Below are 23,168 nucleotides of genomic sequence, written 5' to 3' on the forward strand. Positions count from 1 at the left end.
TACTTTTTAACCCGTGGGGTTTGACTCCCATGACCCTTATTTTGACCCTTACTCTGACCCTTAATCTGATCCTTGGGAACCTTATTTAGACCCTTAATCTGATCCTTGGGAGCCTTAATCTAACCCTTGTGACCCTTATGATCTTTATTCTAACCCTTAATCTGGTCCTTGGGACCCTTATTTAGACCATTAATCTGACCCTTAATCTTGTTACCCTTATGACCCTTATTCTGACCCTCATGACTCTCATTCTAACCCTTATTTTGACCTTGCAATCCTTATTTTGACCCTTGTGACCCTCATTTTTGGAGTCTTAATTTCGAGTACCAAATTTTTATCACCAGAAATCGATTTCGATTTTTATAATACAGAGAGATTTTCAGTGCACTGATGATTATTGTTGGCTAAAAGCCTCTTTTCATTTAATTTAATGTCATTTTCATTTCACACAGACCCAACAGCACACGACCCATTACAAGATCAAAATTAAATAGACGTAAAGGGTAATAATAAAATTAATAAAATCAACTATTCAAAGTAATACTCATTACCGAAAGCATTACTTATATTGCTTATAAATTTTAAAAACTACTAGACTGTTTAATCTATTGAAATTCGTAAAAAAGTTTTTTCTTCTATAAATATTTTTTATTCATATATATTACACATAATATTTTTGATATTTTTCATGTATAATATTGTCCCAGATATATATTTTCTTTTTTTTTAATCCTTAAATCCCATCGAAATTTCTGGAAATTTCCTGAATTTTCATGATATTATTAGAAATTCCTTGACTTTTTTCAACAAACTATACTTCCACATTTTTAATATCAATGATTATCACAAAACAAGCAAGAAGAAAAAGGAAAATGGAGCACAACGTGAAGGAGGATGTTGAAATGTCATTAAAAAAGATGAAAATAAGAAATGGTTGAAGATTATTTTATTTATTTCTTCACAGTAAAGGAATCCTGAGGAAATTGAATGTCAAAAGTGCATTCACGAACAGTCGAAAATAAAAAACATCTCTGGAAATTGTGACAAAACAGAATTATTATTTTAATGCCTCTCCTTACAAGTCGTTCAACTCATCAACGTGATATCAACTTCAGTCGCTACGTAAAAATAAATGAAAAAATAAAATAAAAATTTGAGTTCACAGTAAAGATGAAATTGTAAATTCAACAACAGGAAAGAAAGAATCAAATTTCAAAGCTTTTATATAAAATTTGCATTGATATTTTTCCACAAGATCGAGGAAAAAATAAATAATCATACTTGTTCAAGATCAATGTTCCAGTCTCCAATAAGATCATTGTACTAGTACAAAAAAAAAAAATAAAGGGCGTGGGGGAATTGTGGAGATGTTTTTTTTTATATTTGATTTTTTGGGAAAACTGCCGCGAGAAGATCGGGCTTGTTCACCTTGCCCATGCTGTTCTTTGGAATCTTGTCGACTACCTTCAGCACCGTGGGAACGGCATACTCCGGCAGTGATTTCTTACCAAATTCACGGAGTTGAGATAGAATTATTTCAGCGCCTTCACGTGTTACTACAACTGCTGCCACCTGAAAGAGAAATAAACATTTTAATAGCTTCCAATTAACTCAAATCATGAAAATCATTTGCGAGCCATCCAAGAAGTATTAGAGACACCTGAAACATTTTCTCAAATTCAAAAACATTTTTCTCCACCAAAATAATCGTTTTTGATTGCGCGGAAAGTTAATGAGCAGGAAGAAATGTTTAATTGAATTAATTTGATCAGTCGAGTCTGAAAATGCAAGCGTAAAGTTTAGTATCAAATAAAACGACCTCTTGTCTCTATTTAGAGACGAAAAAACAAATTAACGAGGAATGCACGTTTGTTTATGCACGATGTTTGCTAATAGAATTTGCGCATATTGCCACGTGGGGCTACTGAAATTCCTTCGTCTTACTTTTTCTCCCCACGTGATGTCTGGCAGTCCGACAACTGCGCAGTCAATGATATCGGGATGACCGAGAATTGCCGTTTCCACTTGCAGGGCACTGACCTTGTAGCCACCAGTTTTTATAATATCTACCGAGCTACGACCCAGGATACTGTATACACCTTTATCATACTGTGCAGTGTCTCCTGTTGATTGATATTTATCATTAGACAACCCCTACGAATCTCTTAATCGACAAAAATAGGGGAAATAAATTCTAGTTTTTGTACATGCATTCAGCTCGAGAAGAAGTAGTCCTAGGGGAAAATGTTAAAAGACCCTTCTTGGAGGTGAGAGAATTGTGATCTGCAATTTTTTCTTAAAACCCCTTGTTGATGAGGTAATTAAGGAATTGAGGAGATGGAACAATTTTCATTTAGAAATTCTATGCGAATTATTTCACAGATATTTCTAAAACTACACTGTTAAAAATTCATTGAGTTTTCAGGTACTTGTTGGAAATTTCTATCAAGTGAGAGTTCCACTGGAATTCTAATAAGTTTCGCCATTAAAGGTTCACAATTTGATGAAAAATCAAAGGAAACTGAAAATTTCAGGTCAATTATTTCGTGAAATTAATGAAAATAAAAAAAAATCAGGTGAAGATCTTTTCGTATTCTCAAATAATTAAGAGTTCGATGTTATTTTGATACAGAACATTCATGTTTTGATTGAAAATTCAAGGTATAAGTTGGAAAATTATCGTTTTTCTGCTGTTCAGAAATTTGAGGTTCCATTGAATTGTCTGGGAAATTTGTAATTTAGAATCGATGTTTTTCAACTAGAGGACATTTCAACCACTAAAACTTGAATTAAAATGCCACAAATGCCACGCGCCTCAAACGTGAACGATCAAACAGAGTAGCTGTGTGTTTACAAAATCGTGATTTTCATTTATGTGTATTAAGGATATCCAAGTACTTTGGCTATTTTTTCTCCAGTCAAATGCTTTTCTACTTTTGCAGTCCCATTTGACCTTGTTTCCGGATATTTGACAATGCTTTTATTATTCTAACTTTGCAGAAGATTTTAAAACAAAACATTTTTTAAGTCTGGAAAAAAATGAGAAAGGTTACTTTCGTAGGAAGATTTATAAGCAATGAATGTTTAGAAAAATAATAATTTTGTGCAAAATGTATGATTTTTTTCAAAATTTCCGCACGCAATTTAATTGACAAATTTGGTGATTGATAATGGTTAAATCTATAGTATTGTTTGTACCAAACTGTAATATATACATGGATATCCTCAAGTTATGAATTGGAGCAATAATTGTGTTTTTTATTCTGCATTATTTATTGAATCGCCCGTCCAAATAATAATCGAAATATAGTAAAAAAAATTGAGTCAATTGAAAATTAAATTTAAAAATTCCAATTAAATTATCAACATTAAATTATTAGATTGTTGAGTTTTTACAATTATCAATTGAAAGAAAAAATCGTGTTTATATCACATTACTCATTGACGCGTTAAACAATAAGCTTGAAAATTGAAAAATTTAATTACTGAAAATGCAATAATTTAAATGGAATCAATTGATACGTCGCAGTTGAAATGGAGCAGTTGAAATGACAAGTAGGAATGTCGCAGTTAGAATGTCGTAGACGAAAATTGCAGTTGATGTCGTAGTTAAAACATCGTAGTTGAAAAGACGCGCTACCGAATTGAATCTCTCTCTCCTGGAAATTACTACAGTGATTGAGTAGTTTACTCAACCGTCCATGCAGTTTCAATTTTGTTTCCAACAGTGTAGTTTTTTTCGAGAAAAACATTCAGAGACATCCCATGTAGCCGATGAAATTTCCTCAAAGAAAGGTTTTTTGATTCTTTCCCTTGAATTCTTTCTCTTCGAAGATTGCCAAAAATTGCCAAAAAATACGTTGAATTTGGTGGATTTTGATGAATTGTTTTTAGTGAAGTTCATTTACCAGTTTTGAACCAGCCATCCTTCGTGAATTCCTTAGCAGTGGCCTCTGGTTTTTTCCAGTACTCCCGAAACACACTTTCCCCCTTGACTTGCAAATCCCCTACAATTGGGCCCTTGCGATGACCAATGACCTTGGTACCAGCCCATGAACCCTCAACCAAAACCTCTGGTGTCTCTCCACCCTCTTCCTTTGTTAGTCTCACATGAACACCTGGCAACGGTGTTCCAACGGTCCCTAAAAAAAAAAAACAAATTCAAAACCCTCAATCATTTGTTACCAAGAGATCTCAGTGTCTGATTACTCAGGAAAACCATAACTCCGTGGTTATTAATATTCTATCTGATACAGTTTGAAAGTGGTTTCTTCTAAGCACCTGGGATACGTTGACCTTCGAGAGGATTGGAGAGCACCATACCAGTCTCGGTCATGCCATACCTTTCCAACAAACGGTGTCCCGTAATTTCTTCCCACCTGTCGAAGATAGGCTTTGGAAGTGGTGCAGATCCACTAACCATTAATCTTTGAACAAGAACCATATCGAAAGGATTAATCATTAATGTTTTTAAAAATTATTTTCAATTTATTAGTCCTTTATTATCGTTAATTCAGTAGCGAAGTGGTAACGGTACAAGTTAATTTTGATTATTGACCAGTTTTCAATGAATATCTCGGAATCTAAGGGAAATAGCAAAATTTTTGTTACAACCTCTTTTGTAGAGCCGATTGAGAGCTACAACAAATGTAATTACGAAAATTTCGCTATCTTCCTTAGATTCGGAAATATTCCTCAAAAACTCAACTGGGAGATAAGTCGACTAAAACCGTTTTACCACTTCGCCACTAAATTGATAATAGCGACTCTGAGATTAAGGAAATATCTCATTTCAATGGAAAGGAAATATCTATTTCAATGAAAAGCTGGAGATGAGTTAGAATTGTGTGCATATTATTTTGCAAAAAAAAAAAAAACTAGTGGATTGACAGAAAAATGACGACGGATTTTTGTTTTCAGAAAATGGTTCCACATTTTCCTGTGAATTTTTTATCGTCCATAGATATTTATAAATGTTCAAGTCGGGAAAACGATTTCCAGAGGACACTTATCTGAAATAATATTAAAATTACAAGTAAAGAAGTCTAAAAGTATCAACTATACATATTTGGAACTAATGAGTTTGGAGACAATTATGAGGAAAATTTTCTGTACTTCATAAAATTCTATGATAAAAAGAAAACTTTTCAGAATGTGAGTAGATGAGTCTAAAAATTCAATCTATCTTATTTTGCTAGTATCTCTAGGGGAGAGCGGGGCAAAGTAGAACGTTTGTAATCAATTTAAGATATCAAATATCTTGGCTTTAAGAATATCCAAGTATTTGGGCTATTTTTTCTCCAGTAAAATGATTGTCCATTTTTGTAGACGAAAATCAGAGCTTTCATTTGAGCCCCGTTTATTAAGCAATTATTGTTTTTCAAAGATTTTATTATTCAAACTTTGCAGATCTGACCTGGAAATTCCATATCGAACCGATAGAAAATATTTTAAAAAGCTGAAAAGAAATTGGAAAGTTTATTTGTGGAGGGAGATTGATGAAATAATTTAAAATTGCAATATCTGGAAGTACCTAGCGTTTTCCACAAATAATTTACATTTAAACAATGAATTTGAACAATTACTTTTCCACTGTAAACATCATTTGCTCGAAATCGTAAAAAAATTATTCGTATTCAGAGCGTTACAGAGATTGATTTCATACCTAAAAAAATAATGTTTCTGAAAGTTTAAACAATTTTAATTATTTATTTATAAATAACGAATGTATAAAAAATAATAATTCTGTGCAAAATGTAATCTGAATGACGCTGAATATTCATGATGTTTTTTAAATTTTTCTCACGCAATTGAATTGACAAATTCGATGACTGAAAATGATGATTGAATCTATAGTGCAGTCTGTACCAAACTCTAAAAGATATTTAGATATCCTTAAATCGAGATATTGAGATTTGAAGTCAATGACGAACGTTCCACTTTGCCCCATCTTCCCCTAAAACTAGTGAGTTTAGGGTAGAATATGACGATATCCTTATCGACATCATTCTTGCATAATATGTATTTTCGAATATTTTGCATAAATATGTATTTTCGAATTTCTTCCTGAATCAATGTTTCTTTTCCAAGTTATTGTAAGAAAAATAAATAAAAATTTGTTCATTCAAAAGATTACCATAGTCTTTTCGTTCATTTATTATTTAATATTTCTGAAACAAGTAAAATTCGGCAACGAAGAGGTAAAACGGTTTAAATCGACTTTGACTATTGCTCAGTTTTCAATGAATATCTCGGAATCTAAGGCAGACAGCAAAATTTCTGTGAAGACCTTTCTTGTAACTCTTAATTTTTTCTACAAAAGAAAGTCTTTGAGGCAAAATCTCCCTATCTCCCTTAGATTCGGAGATATTCCTAAAAACTCAGCTAAGAAAAAAGTCGACATGAATCATTTCACCGCCTTGCTACTAAACTCTTTATCTAACCTATGAGGTACTCCACTAATAACACCTTTCTACATTTTCCCCTTCATCTTTCGTTTCCAAAAAAAACCGAGCAAAGTAAGAGTAATAAAATTCTCCCTCCACGCAATTGTTGACAAAAATAAACGACAATAATTAAATTAAATTAACTTATCGAGAAAAATAAACGACAATAATTACCTGATTTTGGTACTGCACACAGTCTGCACATACTCCTTCATTTTGGCATTCTTGCTGAAAAGTTGTTCATACTCCTGAATTAATTTCATATAAATCGTGGGCACAGCCATAAACATGTTGCATCTCTCTGAATTCTGTAGATTGATGCCCAGCAAGTGAGTCCACACATTAGACGTCTCGAATTTCGGTAACATGACACATCTTGCGCCCACGTACAATGGACACATGAGAACGTTAACGATACCATGAACATGATTGAGTGGCAGCGTGTGAAGAACAATGTCCTTCTCCGACCACTTCCAAGCTGTGATCAATGCATTCATCTGTGACTGTAGGTTCCTGTGACTCATCACCACCCCTTTAGGCACTCCAGTCGTCCCTGATGTATAGACGAACATGGCGTTTGACTCATTGTAGAACTCATCCTTGAGAGATGTCTCCTCAGAGTCACCAAAGTTGTATTCGTATTTTTCGTAGCTCTTGTTGTTGGCTGACTTTTCAGCGGGCTTCATTGCCAACACCCTCAGGGCATCGTCGAACACCATCAGACGACAATCAGTTCCTTTTACGAGGGGCTCGAGCACCGGTACATGTTCTGATGTCGTTATTATGACTTTGGCATCAGAATCTTTGAGGTAATAATTCAGGACTGATGGGGGACTCGTGGCATTCAGTGGCACAGCTAGAAGAGGTAAATGTTGGTATTGAAATTATGAATGGAGTGGCATATGGGATGAGAAGAAATATTGGAAACGTCATGGCAATCATTTTTTTGCTTTAGATTCGAGGGCATTTATTATGAATTCACTCAAAAAATTACGTTCATCTTCAGCTTTATATTTATCTGAGGCTTTATCTAATTGCACGAGATTGAAATTCAAATGTAATTTTGTACACATTTCTTTTTCATTCCAATAATCAATAAACTGGATTCAATGATTTGGAGTCAATAATGTTTTTTCCTCATTTTATAGCACCAAATGCAAGTTTAATGTGAATTGGTTTTTTTAAAATTTTATTCAACGAATTCAGAGTGATTGACCCTCAAAGAATATCAATTCTTGATATCTTCTGAAGTGAAGTGGTTATTTATCTAGAGAATAAGGAGTGAAGGATCTTAATTATTATTATGACTTCAGCATTAGAATCTTCAAGATAAAAATTCAGGACTAATGGGGAACTCGTTACATTTATTGGCACAGTTAGATGAGGTAAATGTTGGAATAGGATAATTGTTCATTTCATTGAGTAAGAATTGAAATTAAGAGTGGAGTAATAATATGGGATGACATGAAATATTGGAAATGTCATGGGAATCATTTTTGTAGTTTACGATCTCTTCAATAAAAATAGTCCTTATGAAAACTTATCTATGTCCTTTAAATTCAAGGGCATTTTTTCTGAATTCACTAATAAATTTACTTTTATCTTTAATTTTATATTGACCTCAGGCTTTATCTCATTGCAATAGATTGAAATTCAACTGTAACGTTGTACACAATTTTTTTCATTTCAATAGTCAATAATCTGGAGTCGAATTGGAGTCACTAATTTTTTTTTCATTTTGTAACACTAAATGAAAGTTTAAATTAAATTATTAGTTAATTAGTGATTTTATTATTATCCAGGGAACAATTTTTACGGATACTACCTAAAAGTCCCCAGCAAGACCGGTAAAGATCCGGAAAATTACCGGTAAATTATTAGCTGGGTAGTGAATCAAAGTTGTTGCAATCTGAAGCGAATTGATTGTTTATGTAGAAAATGAGAGAAGGATCTTAATTGTTATTATGACTTTAGCATTAGAATCTTCAAGGTAACAATTCAGGACTGATGGGGGACTTGCTGCATTCAGTGGCCCAGGTAATAAATTTCGTTATGTACAAAATTTCCTCTAGACCATTTTATAAATAATATGAAATTATTGAATTTAGAGGAGATGGTTATAAGACCCCAAAAAGTCCATTTGCGGTATTCTGATTACTCTTACCAGCAATCGTTTCTAAGATAATTCAACAATCAACTCTACCTGAGATTGCAAGAACAGAATGAAGAATGTATAATGATTCATTTACCGATTTGGCCACTCATCCAGCATGCCCATTGTACAATAACATATCTCGCGTCATTGGGGAGTAGAAAAGCAACCCTCTCCTGTTGTTTTCCATTGAGAACATCAGATAATTCATTAGAAAATTGTCTGGAACTCAGGAACAGGCCACGATATGTGTAGTCTCCCTGGAGATCTCTCAAAGCTGTTTTATCTCCGAATCTTATAGCGTTTCTGAATATTGGGATCACATTGTTGCTTGGTGGCTGAAAAAAAGAAATGCAATGCGTATTTGTATTATTCTAGCGACTCGTTGAGTTCAATTATAGACCCACGTTCCTCTACTATAATTACTACATGCGATTAAATCTTGAATGTTGCAATTTATTTAGTGACTTATGAAGAATAGGAGATCAGTAAAAGAAAAATAGACAGCAGTGATGACATTATTCCTTGTTTTAATCTTTTACTATCGCTCCCGAAATGAAGCTTTGTAATTATTTAAATTTAAGATGCGGATTTTTTGTGTTTGCAAATTTGCAAAATTTTTGTATTTTTTTAAACTGAAATGCCGGGGATATTTTGAGATATTATGCTTCAAATGAACTCAATTATAGCTTGAAATTTTCTAACTGATTTCTATGAAAATCCAAGCCTTTTTATAGAAAAAATTCCAAGAGAAAATTCATATAGAAAAATCGAAATCTATTGACTTTTTCTTATCAAATATCTCATAGAATCACCGCAAAAAAAATAGAATTTTAACGAGAATTCCCGAAAAATCTAATAGAATTCCAATAGAATTTCTAGAGAATTCTAATAGAATTTTCTTGCGAATTCGCAAAGTTTTTCTATTGAATATTTTCATACGTGAAAGTTCATTTTCATCATAAAAATCAACCTAACGGATAGAAATGTCGTAATGATCTTCTAACTTCAACAGAGTGACACTGAACTGAATCTTTTAAGTAATGATTGAATTAATTTGAAGCATAATATCCACAGATATCTCTGGATTTCTCATTTTCGAAAAATACGACATTTTTCAAATTTTTCTATAAAATCAAAACAACGATTATTCCTATCGCCTTCATCTTCCAACTCGATCAAAAGAACAACGAAATTTTTTTTTTAAGTCATCATCAATGAATCAATTAATGCTGAATATATTTTTTTGAGTTATTATGGCACAACTGATTTTTAAAAATCCGAAAATTCTCAAAATTAATATAGGAATTAAATTTTTATTAATATCGACGGATAAGACTCAATAATACCTACATTTGGAGAAGAATAATGATTAAATTCCATCGATTCATTAGTAAACAATTAATGGAAAACTTGGTCACATATAAACACACACACATACAGATACGGTCTAAAAATTATATTTTTCGACTTTTTGGATCATAATGACTTGATATAACATAAAAGATTCAAAACCTAAATTTGAACAATTATAAAGCTTCCATTCGGAAGCAAGAATCAAATAATTCCGACCACCTAGAAATAAATCGTCAATAATTACCTGCTGTGTCTCATTAATGGAACTCAATGCAGCATGCGTCTGTTGGAGCCTCTTCAATGCCAATGGCTTGTATGTTCTCAATATCTTGTTCACTGCCAGATGTAAACTGCGTCTCAAAAGTGATCCCATTTTTCAAGTGTCTAAGTCTTTTCTACCGTATGTTTACATCTCTAAAATTAAAAACAATAAACAAAAAACAATAAACAAACGTCTTACAACTTAATTGTAACAGTATGGAATACAATAGTCGATTTTTATTTTTTGTTTATCAAGATTGACAAAAGTCCAAGACTCTTGATATCGTTTCATAATTTTATAGAACGATTTTTAGATTCAGAGATATTGCAACAGAATACCATAAGATTTTTGTTGCATAATAATAAAAAAAAGAAACTTTTGTTTCATAAATGATTTTATTAATTTTGATTTCTTCTTCATTCCCTCTTGAAATTCGCAAACCGAGATTAAGGGATAATTAATAAACGTCAAAGTCAAATTACTGTGGCTCAACGAATTCTCATTGAATTCGTTCATCACGCACGTGAATTGCATTCCAACCACGGTATGTATGTATATGAGCATTGCTACAAACAGTATTGGTTTTCGATCATCATCATCATCATCATCTTGAAAAATATAAAAATGCAAAAATATAATACTGCTCCAAGAATTGGGAATTAATCCCTCATTTTGCTAGTTAGAAAATTATTCCGAATCTCGAAAAAAATGCCATAAAACCTTTTTTTTTGAAAATTCTCGCATTTGCCAAAAACGTGCCTTGACATCTTTTCATGATGGAATCTTTAAACCGAGATCAATGATAGTTCACAAATGTCGAAGTTGAACCATTGTGTCTGAATACATTTTCACCTGATTATTTCGTGCACGTGAATTGTGTATCCATCCATTCATATTATAGGCATGATCTACGCATTAAGAGAAACGTTTATCGGTTTTCGGCCTTCTTAAAATACATCAAAACTCAGAAATACAACACTTTTTAATGAATTGGAAATGAATACATCATTTAGTTAATTATAGAATTATCGTCGATCTCGATAAAAAATGCCATAAAAAATTATTTTTTAACAGAAAATTCTTTCATCTACACAAAAGCTTTTTTGAAATTTCCTCATGAAACCCTCCAACCGAGATCAATAGACAATTTCGACACGTCAAAGTTGAATTACTACGTTCTAACGTATTTTTACAGGACTTTTTCATCATGCGCATTAATTATATTCCATGCATGTTATGTGCATTGATGCAAACATGTATTCGTTTTTGATTATCATCATCTTTGGAAATTGGAATTGGAAAAAAACAATTTTCTTTCAAGAATTGGGAATTAATCCCTCATTTTGGTAGCATTCATTAAAAAGCTGTCTTGAAATTTCCTCATGAAACCTGTAAACCGAGATTAATGACACTTTACAAATGTCGAAGTTGAATTATTGTGTCTCAATGCATTTTCACCTCATTATTTCGTGCACGTGAATTCACACACGAAAAGATTTAATAGAAAAACCTATCGACTTCGTTAGAAAATTCTATTGAATTTCTATTAAACATTCTATTAGTTTTTGGCTGATTCTATTGACATGTTCAATAGAAAAATTCAATAGAAAAAGTTAACAGAATTCGATTTTTCTATATAACTTATTCTTTTCATATATTTTCTATAGAATTTGCTCGACTCAAATTTTCTAAGTTTTTTTCATTCTAATTTTCTTTTCTTCTCATCAAGAAAATTAAACGAAAAAACTTAGAAAATTTGAGCCGAGAAAATTCTATAGAAAATATCTCAACAGAATAAGTTATATAGAAAAATTGAATTCTATTGACTTTTTCTACTGAATATTTTCTATTGAACATTTCAATAGAATCGGCTAAAACCTAATAGAACAGTTCAATAGAAATTCAATAGAATTTTCTAACGAAGTCGATAGGTTTTTCTATTAAATTGTTAAATTTTTTCGTCCGTGTTGTGCATCCATTCATATTATATGGATGATCTACGCATTAAGAGAAACGTTTATCGGTCTTTTGTCTTCTTAAAATACATCAAAACTCAGAAATACAACATTTTTTAATGGATTGAAAATTAATGCCTCATTTTATTATTTATAGAATTATCGTCGATCTCGATAAAAAATGGTATAAAAATTATTTTTTAATAGAAAATTCTCTGATCCACACAAAAGCTCCTTTGACATTTCCTCATGAAACCCTCCAACCACGATCAATAAATAATTTCCAAACGTCAAAGTTGAATTATTACGTTCTAACGTATTCTCACAGGATTTTTTCATCATGCACAGGAATTGTATTTCATCCGCGTTATCTACATCATGAGCGCATTGACACAAACACCTTTCGACATAGGTTCTTTTAAAAAAAATTATAAAACCAGAAATTTAACATTTTTTGCAGAATTTCGAAGTAATTCTGACACTGCGCCTGTCATTAATTCCCCTCTGACCCTTCGCCCGAGTAAAATGAATTAAAATACTGGCAATAAATATCGCAAAAAGCGGAATACATTACCAAACAGGGTGAAAAAAAATCTCATCTTGTATTAGCGCCGGTTTTGACACATCCCACGGCAGAACGAATTGATAGAAATAATAATCCAAATGTCACGAGATAACTCGATTATAACCTCGAGTTGTAGCTATTTTTATTCGTCAGGCGCCAGGCCACGACGTTATATTGCTTAATTGTGATTTGTCGAAAAACCAAAAAGGTGTGTAGGCTATGCACTTTCGAGGCGAACTTATAGGTACGTATGTACGTTGCAAGTAAAAATTTCAAAAGCCGGACTCTCAGTGGCAAAAAATTGTGTAACCTCAACTTCGTGAGAGGGACAGAGTAACTTTTGGTTGATAAGAGTGACGACAGGGGGACAGTCCGTGGCCTTGGTCGATTCTTGGTGACTGATTGCTCCGAAAAAGCTATTGCCCTGAGTTTACTTACATCCCGAGGAATATTATTGAGATAATTGCAGGAGTTTAAGGAGAAGATTGCTTCATTGTTTTTGAGGGCAAGTGAATTTTTCTCCAATTGCTTTGATTGTATTCTGAGGAGAGAGTCTTTTGGAGCAGATTGAGGTTATGAGCCTATAAACAAAACTATTTTGTTTTGTTTTTGTTCATTTTTATCTACTTTTATTTGCGAAATTGAGGAAATTGAGAAGATTCCATTTATTAAGTGATTTTCTCGTTCTTTTTAATGTCTAGTTTCATAGAATTTTTCATCTTTTTGCTTCTGAATGAAAGTTTTGTAATCGTTCAAATTTAAGTTTTTGATTTTTTGTGTTATTTCACACCATTATGACCCTAAAATTCCGAAAATGCATTGTTTACATCGAGCTATTATTATTATTATTATTATTATTACTATTATTATTATAGTTTTTATTGATGCCCTGGGACACATAAAATCCCTCAAGGGCGAGCAAACTTTGTACATCGAGATTTTTCAATTGACAATGTTGCTAATCTTGCATAAATTTAATTTGTTAAGCTAGGTGGACACTTTTTTGATTCGTTAGGGGAGGGTGGGGTAAAATGGACACTAGACTTTTTTAAAATTATTCATAACTCAGAAACAAATTTATCAATTGAGCTCAGTTTAGGCTTGCCACAAAGGGAAAGAATTGTTATTTTTATTGAAAGAAAAATTATTAAACTGTATCAACATTTCAACCCCTCATTAACATTTAAAAAAAAAGTCAAAAGTGTTCGTTTTACCCCAACCTCGCCTATATCAGTAGAAGTGTTTGTTTTCATTTTCGTTTGTTAATTACGATTAGATTTTTTATTAATTTTATTTTGTATTTTATTCTTTTTTTGTTCGTATTTATGGGAGTATGTATGTAACCAAGTTTTTCTTTAATTGTTCGCTAATGAATCGGTGGAATTTAATCATTTTTTTTGTGTTGAAGTGTAGGTGTTGTTGAGTCTTATCCATCAATACTAATTAAGATTTAATTCCTATATTCATTTTTAGAATTTTCGAACTTCTTCAAGAATCGATTGTACCACGATAACTCAAAAAATGTTCTGAATACATTGAATGGTGACTTTGAATAGCTTTGCTATATGAACACAAAAAGCAACCTCCCACGTGTTATTTGGAGCTGATTTTTGCAGAAAAGATTCTGAATAACTCGTTGTTTGCATCGGGGGACGGTCAGGAAAACCATTTATGTATCAAAATTGGTAGAATGTAGAAGTCGAGACTGCAAGCTAAATTTTGAGAATCCTTCAAATTCGTAATTGTTGTTGTCCATATTTTTCAACAAATTTCGAAAGAAAAATCCTCTCTAGCCCAAAAATTGGAGGCCCCGGACTATTTTTAACATTTTAAGCGTCTGCGGGGCAAACGAACAATAAACAATTAATTTTGTTGCACTAATTATTCACTTTTAGACATATATAATCGATCTTCAATGCATGGGAAATCTCACTTCAATAACCCACGACCTTTCAAACTCATAGTAGTCTCCCCTTAATAAAAAAAGTGGTAAATACAATTTTTTGGCTTGAATTGCGTCAAAAAGTCGTTTTTCGACTGTTTCATTTTGCCTCACTCTCCCCTAAATAAATGAATTTATTATTGCGTTTTGTTTTCCAGACTGAAAATGGGTGAACGATACAATATTCACAGTCAGCTGGAGCATCTCCAGTCTAAATACATTGGTACAGGCCACGCAGACACAACAAAATTCGAGTGGTTGGTGAATCAGCACAGGGATTCCTGCAGCTCCTACATGGGCCACTACGATCTCCTGAATTTCTTTGCGATTGCAGAGAATGAGACTAAAGCCAGGGTGAGGTTCAACCTGATGGAGAAGATGCTGCAGCCCTGCGGACCGCCTCCAGAGAAGCCCGAGGACTAATTCACCAAAAATCCATTTTTTTACAATAATTAAGTCAATGATATAATACCTGATTCAAGGGGCANGGGGGGGGGGGGGGGGTGGAGGCTGATAACAATAAACAGTTACATGGGTTTTCTGCATATAAAAAAACTAGTTTATTTCCGTTTTTATTTCATTTTCCTTTTCTCTTTCTTTCTCTTTCAGTGTTTTGATAACAGATTTCACTAATCTCTGCTGTACGACGAGGGAAATGTCTTTAGAGGCTGTGGTTAGAGTTTCTAGAACAGGTGCTATTGAGGATACATCAATGTCTCCAACGAAGTGCAGCTCAGCGACTTGATCGTGTTGGGGTAGACAGGCTTGCATAATTATTCCATGATTCTTTGATTTATCAGTTTGGGGTGGACCTGTGCTGCAGAGGGCCTCCTCTTCGGTAGTTGGATCGAGGAATATTGTGTCTGAATAAATTCCCTGAAAAATTATTATCCATTAGAAATTGTTTCAGATTATTTCAGTCATAATGTCGTGGAGTAAATCGGGGAGAAAAAAATAGGTGGATTTGTAGATCATTTTGGAAATATATTTAGAAGCAAATTGACGGAATTTCCACAGGCACTTTTCTGTAGAGAATTTTATACATTTTCAAAAAACCCTTTTGACAGTTGACTCTAGAGCTCGTATTTTCGTAAATATTTCTTGAATAAGATTATGAGACTGTGGGATTTGTTTATTTGAAGTTTGAACAGTTTTGAAAAGAAATGTTCTTTGGAAACGTCTGTATGAATGATCAGTCGAACAATAGATCTTCATCCTGAGAGTCACTAGATTTTCGAATAATTTTTTCCACTTGTTAATTCCTCTAGAAGTTTCGGAAACTTTTATGGAAATTAGATATCAATCATAATTTTTGAGGGCTCAAATCTAGATTATCTTAAATGTCAATATTTATCAAAATTTTTGATCATTTTTCCGAACATTTATCAGTTCGGTGAATCGAATAAATATACAACAAAAATTGAATAAATTACCAAAAAAATAAAATCTAGTGCTAATCATTTAAAAACTATTCTGAGATGAGAATTTTTTGTTCCAACAATAGATTAGCAGTTTCAAAAAATTTGTGATAAATTTGTGATGAACTGAGAGAAGGGAATTTTTATGGTCGGACATTCAAATGGACGGAATAATTTTATACTGATAGGATTTCCAAAATTTTAAGCAGAAGGAAGGCGAGAATTGCCCAATTTATGAGAATTTTTTATCTAAACCTGAATATTCAGTCCCAAATTTTCCATTAAGACTCGGGTGGATTATCTTTCGAACGTGATCTTGGTTGTTTTTTTTATTTTGATAATCTGAAATGATCACCAATTGCTGTTCAGTTTTACATAGCCCTGGAGTCTCCAAAAATAATGATTGCACAATCAAAAAAACGTCGAAAAAAAGTTGAACATTCTCAAACAGCATTTTTGAATAATATTGGGAAATAACCCCAATAGGGAGGAAATTGCAAATTAATAATTTGATGTATCTAATCGCTATTGGGTCGTCAGTAGTCAATGGCTGTCAGATCGTTAGTTGCCATAATAAATTATCCATTCACTATTTCCTCTCTATCGGACTTATTTCTTAATTTTCATTAAAGACGCTCTTCGAAAATGTTCAATTTTTTTCTTTTTTTTTATTGTACAATCATAATTTCTAGGGACTCCTGCGTGATGTAAAATCCAATGGAAATTGTGATATATTTTACATTATGAAGATGGAAAAACAATCGAGATAAGTTTCGAAAGATAATCCACCCGGGCCTTAATTGGTAATTCACGAATATATTTAACGAAGAGTTTTCCTTCAAATTTTACCCTTTCAATTACGAAATTCCTTGAACTCTAGTAGAAGTGCATCACACATTCCAATCAACAATAGTTAGCAGTAAAATGTTAGTTAATATTGATCTCTAAACATGTCAGTTTCAGAAATTTCCACAAAATAATAGCAGGAAGGCCTTGACTTGAAAAAAAATAATAATTACTGCAGAAACAGCTGCTACAAGTCCAAACATTGGAATGCTAGCGTTGGCCAGGGCCAGACTGGCAGCAGTTATTGCAGCAGGTAAACAGGAGCCACCGTTATCCAATACTAAGGCGTAGATGTCCACTTGGAAGTTTGGAAATTCATGCTGGAAAATTTTCCCCCAATTACTGATTAAATTGAGTACATGGTCACACGGATAATATTCTTTAGGAGTTAAAAAATTTAAAGTTATAAGATTGTTACCCTGCAAACAGCAGGCTCCAATGCTCTCTGCATAATTAAACTGTACTCTTTCTCTTCCGAGTCTTGTTGATGGATTTTTCTCTTCCTACATGAGAATGATGCGAATTTGAATTCACAGTAGAGATTCCCCTGGAGACTGTAGCCCATTTTGTTTGGAATTTCTCGGGGATCAAATACAGAGCAAACCACTTTTGTCGTGCCTACTTCGATGTAGGTTGAGCCCTTGGCTTGACTGATAACACCAGTCTTGACGACTGAAAAAACGAAAAATTGAAACATCTCGAAAACTTTGAATGAACAGGTATAATTTAATATTTACATTTGTTGAGATAGAAGGCGCTCAGACTAATATTTTGAAATAAAAACAATTTAAATCGGTTGGGTAGTTTTTGGGTTATTTGTGAAAAACTATTTAAAAATTAATTCTGATTCCTCAGAAATGGCTAGGTAGATTGGGCTGAATTTGAGTACAGAGTTAGTCCTTATTAATACTTATAATCTAACTAATTTTTTTGTTAGATTACAGGTATTTTTTTGAATTATTTTAGTCCTCTATTCCTTCGATTTTCTAAAAGTGCGGGTACCACCAGGTGGACAACCTCACATACACACATGGTCATCAAACTTCATATTTTTACTTTCTATGACGGTTTTGGGCCATAGTCGGTCAGATGCGGGTGAAAACAATAAAAAATAATCAAAATAACTCTATTATGTTGACAAATTGCACAACGTTTCAAGTGCTCAAGGTACTCCTCTTCAGGTGCTTCATTTATTTAATCTTAATTCATAACGCGTGTTATTAAGATTAAATAAATGAAGCACCTGAAGAGAAGTGCCTTGAGCACTTGAAACGTTGTGCAATTTATCAACATAATGGAGTTGTTTTGATTATTTTTTATTGTTTTCACCCGCATCTGACCGACTATGGCCCAAAACCGTCGCAGAAACTATTACTCTAGCGGTCGAAAAAAGGATTTATTGAGGTTTATATTTTTACGTTTCAGACCATTCTGCAGTATGTCTAAGCAAAATTAAAAAATTGAACGATTTCGATGCTTCCATTCGGAAGCAAAAAACTGAGTCAAACAAAAAACTAATTTATAGTATATTTCGTAACGAGTGCAAAAAAGTGTTTTTTGGCGAGTGGGAGGTTTATATCACGAGCCGAAGGCGAGTGATATAATCCCACGAGCTAAAAAATATTTTTTCACGAGTTACGAACTGGTACATTAGAGTACAAGGGCACAAATTTCGTTTTCAACGAATGTGAGTACAGACCTCGCCTTCGGCTCGGCCTGTAAACTAAACATTCGTTGAAAACGAAATTTATGACCGAGTGCTCTATAATATTTTATGTCAAGTCGTGCAGAAGTCGAGTTTTGAGCAGGCTGCGCGAAGCGCAGCGTGCGATAAACTCGACTTATTGCACGGCGCGACATAAAATATTTTTCATCACAATGTGGCGGAAATTAGACTTTTAGGCACGCGGAGCGTGCCGAAAAGTTCACTTTTCGTCACAGCGGGATGAAAAATATATTGCTAGATAATGATTTAGTAAATGGAATCGGGAATTGTTGAAAAAGTAGGTGTTCACATATTACATGATTCTGATGATCATCTGTAAAATCACTCAGTCATGAGGAAAACGGGAGGGTGATTTTGAACAGAAGGGATTTTTTGTCAATGCTCAAAACTCAGAATCAAATTAATCAATTGAGCTCAGTTCAAACTCATCTCAAAAGAGTACTTTCCATGGAAAAAAATCTCTTTTCCTTAATAATTCAATAATTCATTAATAGGGGAGAGTAGAACGAAATGAAACAGTCGAAAATACGACTGTTTGATGCAATTCAAGCAAAAAAAAAATTTTTTTCATCAATTATTTTTTTATTAACTTTTGTTTCTTAACATTTGTTTATTACTGGAGTCCTGATTAGAACAATAATAAGAATAATAATTAGAATAATTTTCCTTTCAGTAGAATGGAAAATTATTGAGAAGTTTTCACGGGAGAAGATTTTGTCAATGGATTAATTGAAAAGAAAATGAAACACCAAAATCCAAAGTCCAGAGGAAGGCCTAGGGGTAGATCCAGAGGAGGAAAAAGGAAAATGTGATACTGAATTTCAATCGAATGAAAAAAACAGTGTAATCGACCTAATCTAATCAATTGAATTGTAATTAATTAAATTACAAGACGAATAAAAATTATTATTCTCATCAGTACGCCCAACAATAAAGAGATTTAATAAACTAAAGTTGATTTAACTTTTTTTTTTTGCTCGAATTGCGTCAGTCGTTTTTCGGCTGTTTCATTCTGCCCCACTCTCCTATATTAAAAAACATTTTAAAGCATCTATTTTGCCCTGCTCACTCCTATATTATTATCTCAACTGTCAAATCCAAAGGATTATGTTCTATCATTTCTCTTTTGGTTTCACAACAATATTTGAAGTAGCTTCACCCTTCAGCCGGGCTACGCTGTACTTTTGAATATTTTCAGTTTTTAAATTTTTCAACTAAATTGCATGGAAAAAATTTGAAAAAATTCATACCCATTCAGTATTATTTAAATTAAATTTCGCAAAATATTGATATTTTTTCAAACAGTTCCCTCTTATAAATGAATAATAAAACTTGTTTGCAAAACGGTGGATTATTTTTTGTGTCAAAAAAATTCTTGATTTTTTCACATCTCATGAAAAAAAATGTAGATTTTAATCTTTAATTACAATGGAAATGTTGATTTTCACATAAGACACTGGGTTAAATCCTGATTTTTAAATATTTCTTCTTTGAAAAACCAAAACGATAATTAAATTGAGAAAAAAATTAGAATTCCGAATCTAATCGAGTTTTCTGCAATAATTTTGCCGTTATCAATAATCTTTGAATTTACCGTAAGGGTAGAGCTATTTTAAGAGAGATTGACTGTGAATAAATTCATTCGAGAAGAAGTTGAAGTTATTATTATCATTGTAAGAATGAGCGTGGATACTAGAGAAATAATTGTTAATGGATGCTCGAATTGCGTCAGTCGTTTTTCGGCTGTTTCATTCTGCCCCACCCTCCCATATTAAAAAACATTTTAAAGTATCTATTATGCCCTGCTCACTCCTATATTATTATCTAAACTGTCAAATCCAAAGGATTATGTTCTATCATTTCTCTTTTGGTTTCACAACAATATTTGAAGTAGCTTTACCCTTCAGCCGGGCTACGCTGTACTTTTGAATATTTACAGTTTTTAAATTTTTCAACTAAATTGCATGGAAAAAATTTGAAAAAATTCATACCCATTAAGTATTATTTAAATTAAATTTCGCAAAATATTGATATTTTTTCAAACAGTTCCCTCTTATAAATGAATAATAAAACTTGTTTGCAAAACGGTGGATTATTTTTTGTGTCAAAAAAATTCTTGATTTTTTCACATCTCATGAAAAAAAATGTAGATTTTAATCTTTAATTACAATGGAAATGTTGATTTTCACATAAGACACTGGGTTAAATTCTGATTTTTAAATATTTCTTCTTTGAAAAACCAAAACGATAATTAAATTGAGAAAAAAATTAGAATTCCGAATCTAATCGAGTTTTCTGCAATAATTTTGCCGTTATCAATAATCTTTGAATTTACCGTAAGGGTAGAGCTATTTTAAGCGAGATTGACTGTGAATAAATTCATTCGAAAAGAAGTTTAAGTTATTTTCTATCATTGTAATAATGAGCATGGATACTAGATAAAAAATTGTTAATGGATAGAACGTTTGAAGGATAAGGAGAAAACAAAAACATAACCTACACATCTTCCTGACTTCACCGTGTGCCCGTCCATCCTCTCGCTTCTTCAATAAATCTAATTGTTTCTCAAAACTCTTCGATGAGGCATCCACGTACAGTTGATAGGGCACTGTCACCTCGGGTCCATTGATTCGTCTTTGATCCACAGGCATTTTTCGTTACAAAAGTGTTTTTGAAATCGCAGAAATGCATCACCACGTGAACTGCAGGGAACCGGTGGGTGGTACGGCAGTACTGCTGATGAGTGACTTTATCGACCGTGCAATGAATGGTGTTTTTTTGAATCGCCAACAACCGTTCGTGTAGGGGACAGGGGCAAATGAAACACCAGAAAAAGGATAACTTTGTACAGTTCGGAACACTTTTCTTTGTTTTTAGTTGAGGGTCGAACGGTCTTGAGGGCCAAACGACTTTTAATGGCGTTTGGAGTTAAGGGTCAAGTTCTAGGGGTTATTCACATTCGAATAGAGTGATACGCTGATTACAAAATGTGATCGATGACACGTCATTGCAGCAATGCTTACCGTAATTTGTGATTGCATGATTACAAGTGATTTTATTTATTACAGCTAGCAATTGCCAAATATTTGAAATAATGCTAATTATGAAACAAACAACTCTTCGTTTAATTCTTGGATTTGGACTTTATGTTGGAACTTTGGAGCTGTTCATACATTAGGTAAGACAATTTTTACCCATTTTAGTACCTTATGTAGACACATTGTAAGATTTGGTGGATCCCCCTCCCCAAAAACCTTAACCCAGCAAACCATTTTTGGCAGTGCCATCTAAAATTTAATTGGGCACCGGCAATTTGTCGACAAATGGTCGACATACTGTTTGCTGGGAACCTACACTATTAGGAATTTGTTGAATTTCCAATAACGGTTGCAATTACCTTCTCAATGTTGTGGGGTTTAATTCGATTGAAGATCACATTATACATGAAAGTTCACATTCATCTTGAAAATTCAATAAAATTTAGTTTTTCATGGTGAGCTATCATTAATATTTCACGGATAGTTTGAATTTTAGACATTATTATGAAAATTGAACATTAAATTTGATTGAAATTTCAGTATATTGAAAATTCCGTAAACGAATCGTTTGAATATTTATTATTTTCAATAATTTTCGTTGTCGTATGGCCCGGGAAATGAGAATTTCATTGAATATTCAGAGAGGTACCTGATTTTTTAGTAACAAAATGGAGATAAAAGTAATGTAAATTTAGTGTTGCTAAAAATTCCAAGTTTTTTTATTTGAAATTTCAAGAGTAATTTTCTAACAGTGTTAGGTCAAATGACAAAATTAGGACATACACAGAAATAATTTTACTGGAGAAAAAATAACCCAAGAATACCTTCATCTCACTATGGCGATAATTTGATTACATCAGCGAGTGACAACATGAGTAGGAATGTGAACCTCTGTCAAATTATCTGAATGGACAAATGTCCTCTTCTGATCACATACATCTGATTACATTCTGGACCTAATCGTCTCAGAAGTTTTTTCAATCATTCGAGTAAAGCTTGTGAGAGAAGAGTAAAAACATATAGAATATATAGACGGAAATTATAATAATGACTTTATTATCGATGAAACAATTAATCATCTCTTCATTTATTAATGTTCAGGTTCATTCAGAAGGAATTTTCCAAAAAAGCGCTACAGATTATTTAATGGTAATATATTTCAGTAGCGAAATGGTGAAACGGTGTTCACTCGTTTAGCTAATCTAGTTCCAAAAGGTCCTAACGGAACGCGAAATTCTCGGGGGTAATCTTCTTCAACGTATGATCTGTCTGCATCAAGTTTTTCTTTAGTATCGTAGGCCACTCCGAAAGGTCCTACGTTGATGCGTTTTTCTCGGGCGTATGATACTTCAGCGTTTTCGCCTTCGGTTTCGCTTTCTCCGTAGTATGTCACTTCGACATTTCTTTCATCAGTATATTCTCTTCTGGGGTCCTCTGGATTGAAGACATTTGGTCGCAAAGG

At 33.0% G+C, this 23,168-nt stretch overlaps 3 protein-coding genes across 5 annotated transcripts; 1 reads left to right on the top strand and 2 right to left on the bottom strand.

The window, feature by feature from the left end:
* Window positions 1-931: 931 nt before the first annotated feature.
* On the bottom strand, window positions 932-13,069 carry LOC107044863 (acyl-CoA synthetase family member 3, mitochondrial). Its single transcript, XM_015266916.2, has 8 exons — window positions 12,746-13,069; window positions 10,199-10,368; window positions 8,696-8,936; window positions 6,621-7,302; window positions 4,282-4,427; window positions 3,909-4,142; window positions 1,945-2,123; window positions 932-1,572 (listed from the first exon to the last, which is right to left on the bottom strand). Exons 2-8 carry the CDS (start codon window positions 10,325-10,327, stop codon window positions 1,378-1,380), a joined length of 1,806 nt encoding a protein of 601 aa, XP_015122402.1. The 5' UTR covers window positions 10,328-10,368; window positions 12,746-13,069; the 3' UTR covers window positions 932-1,377.
* On the top strand, window positions 10,599-15,159 carry LOC107044864 (splicing factor 3B subunit 5). Of its 3 annotated transcripts, none has more exons than XM_015266920.2 (2): window positions 10,599-10,760; window positions 14,837-15,159. In XM_015266920.2, exon 2 carries the CDS (start codon window positions 14,844-14,846, stop codon window positions 15,099-15,101), a length of 258 nt encoding a protein of 85 aa, XP_015122406.1. In that variant the 5' UTR covers window positions 10,599-10,760; window positions 14,837-14,843; the 3' UTR covers window positions 15,102-15,159. The 3 variants fall into 3 exon arrangements, with proteins under 3 accessions (XP_015122406.1, XP_015122403.1, XP_015122404.1); XM_015266917.2 differs by lacking the exon at window positions 10,599-10,760 and adding an exon at window positions 12,865-13,241; XM_015266918.1 differs by lacking the exon at window positions 10,599-10,760 and adding an exon at window positions 14,632-14,725.
* A 65-nt stretch (window positions 15,160-15,224) lies between these two features.
* LOC107044865 (exosome complex component MTR3) lies at window positions 15,225-21,384 on the bottom strand. The gene is made up of 4 exons (XM_015266921.1): window positions 21,169-21,384; window positions 17,361-17,614; window positions 17,116-17,262; window positions 15,225-15,554 (listed from the first exon to the last, which is right to left on the bottom strand). Exons 1-4 carry the CDS (start codon window positions 21,317-21,319, stop codon window positions 15,234-15,236), a joined length of 873 nt encoding a protein of 290 aa, XP_015122407.1. The 5' UTR covers window positions 21,320-21,384; the 3' UTR covers window positions 15,225-15,233.
* Between the last annotated feature and the right edge of the window lie 1,784 nt (window positions 21,385-23,168).

The sequence above is a fragment of the Diachasma alloeum genome, unplaced genomic scaffold (assembly GCF_001412515.2).
Source record: "Diachasma alloeum isolate Michigan unplaced genomic scaffold, Dall2.0 Dall_scaffold_00828, whole genome shotgun sequence".
NCBI classification, from domain to species: Eukaryota; Metazoa; Arthropoda; class Insecta; order Hymenoptera; family Braconidae; genus Diachasma; species Diachasma alloeum.

Excerpts from the sequence above, each read along its gene's own strand:
- LOC107044863 (XM_015266916.2), bottom strand. The coding sequence starts at position 10,327 with ATGGGATCACTTTTGAGACGCAGTTTACATCTGGCAGTGAACAAGATA. Across the intron at positions 4,428-6,620 it reads GTGTGCAGTACCAAAATCAG|ATTAATGGTTAGTGGATCTG; the intron begins GTAATTATTGTC and ends TCTTGTTCAAAG. Across the intron at positions 2,124-3,908 it reads GGATGGCTGGTTCAAAACTG|GAGACACTGCACAGTATGAT; the intron begins GTAAATGAACTT and ends ATCAATCAACAG.
- LOC107044865 (XM_015266921.1), bottom strand. The coding sequence starts at position 21,319 with ATGCCTGTGGATCAAAGACGAATCAATGGACCCGAGGTGACAGTGCCC. Across the intron at positions 17,615-21,168 it reads CGGTGAAGTCAGGAAGATGT|TCGTCAAGACTGGTGTTATC; the intron begins GTAGGTTATGTT and ends TCGTTTTTTCAG. Across the intron at positions 17,263-17,360 it reads TGGAGCCTGCTGTTTGCAGG|CATGAATTTCCAAACTTCCA; the intron begins GTAACAATCTTA and ends AAAATTTTCCAG.
- LOC107044864 (XM_015266920.2), top strand. The coding sequence starts at position 14,844 with ATGGGTGAACGATACAATATTCACAGTCAGCTGGAGCATCTCCAGTCT.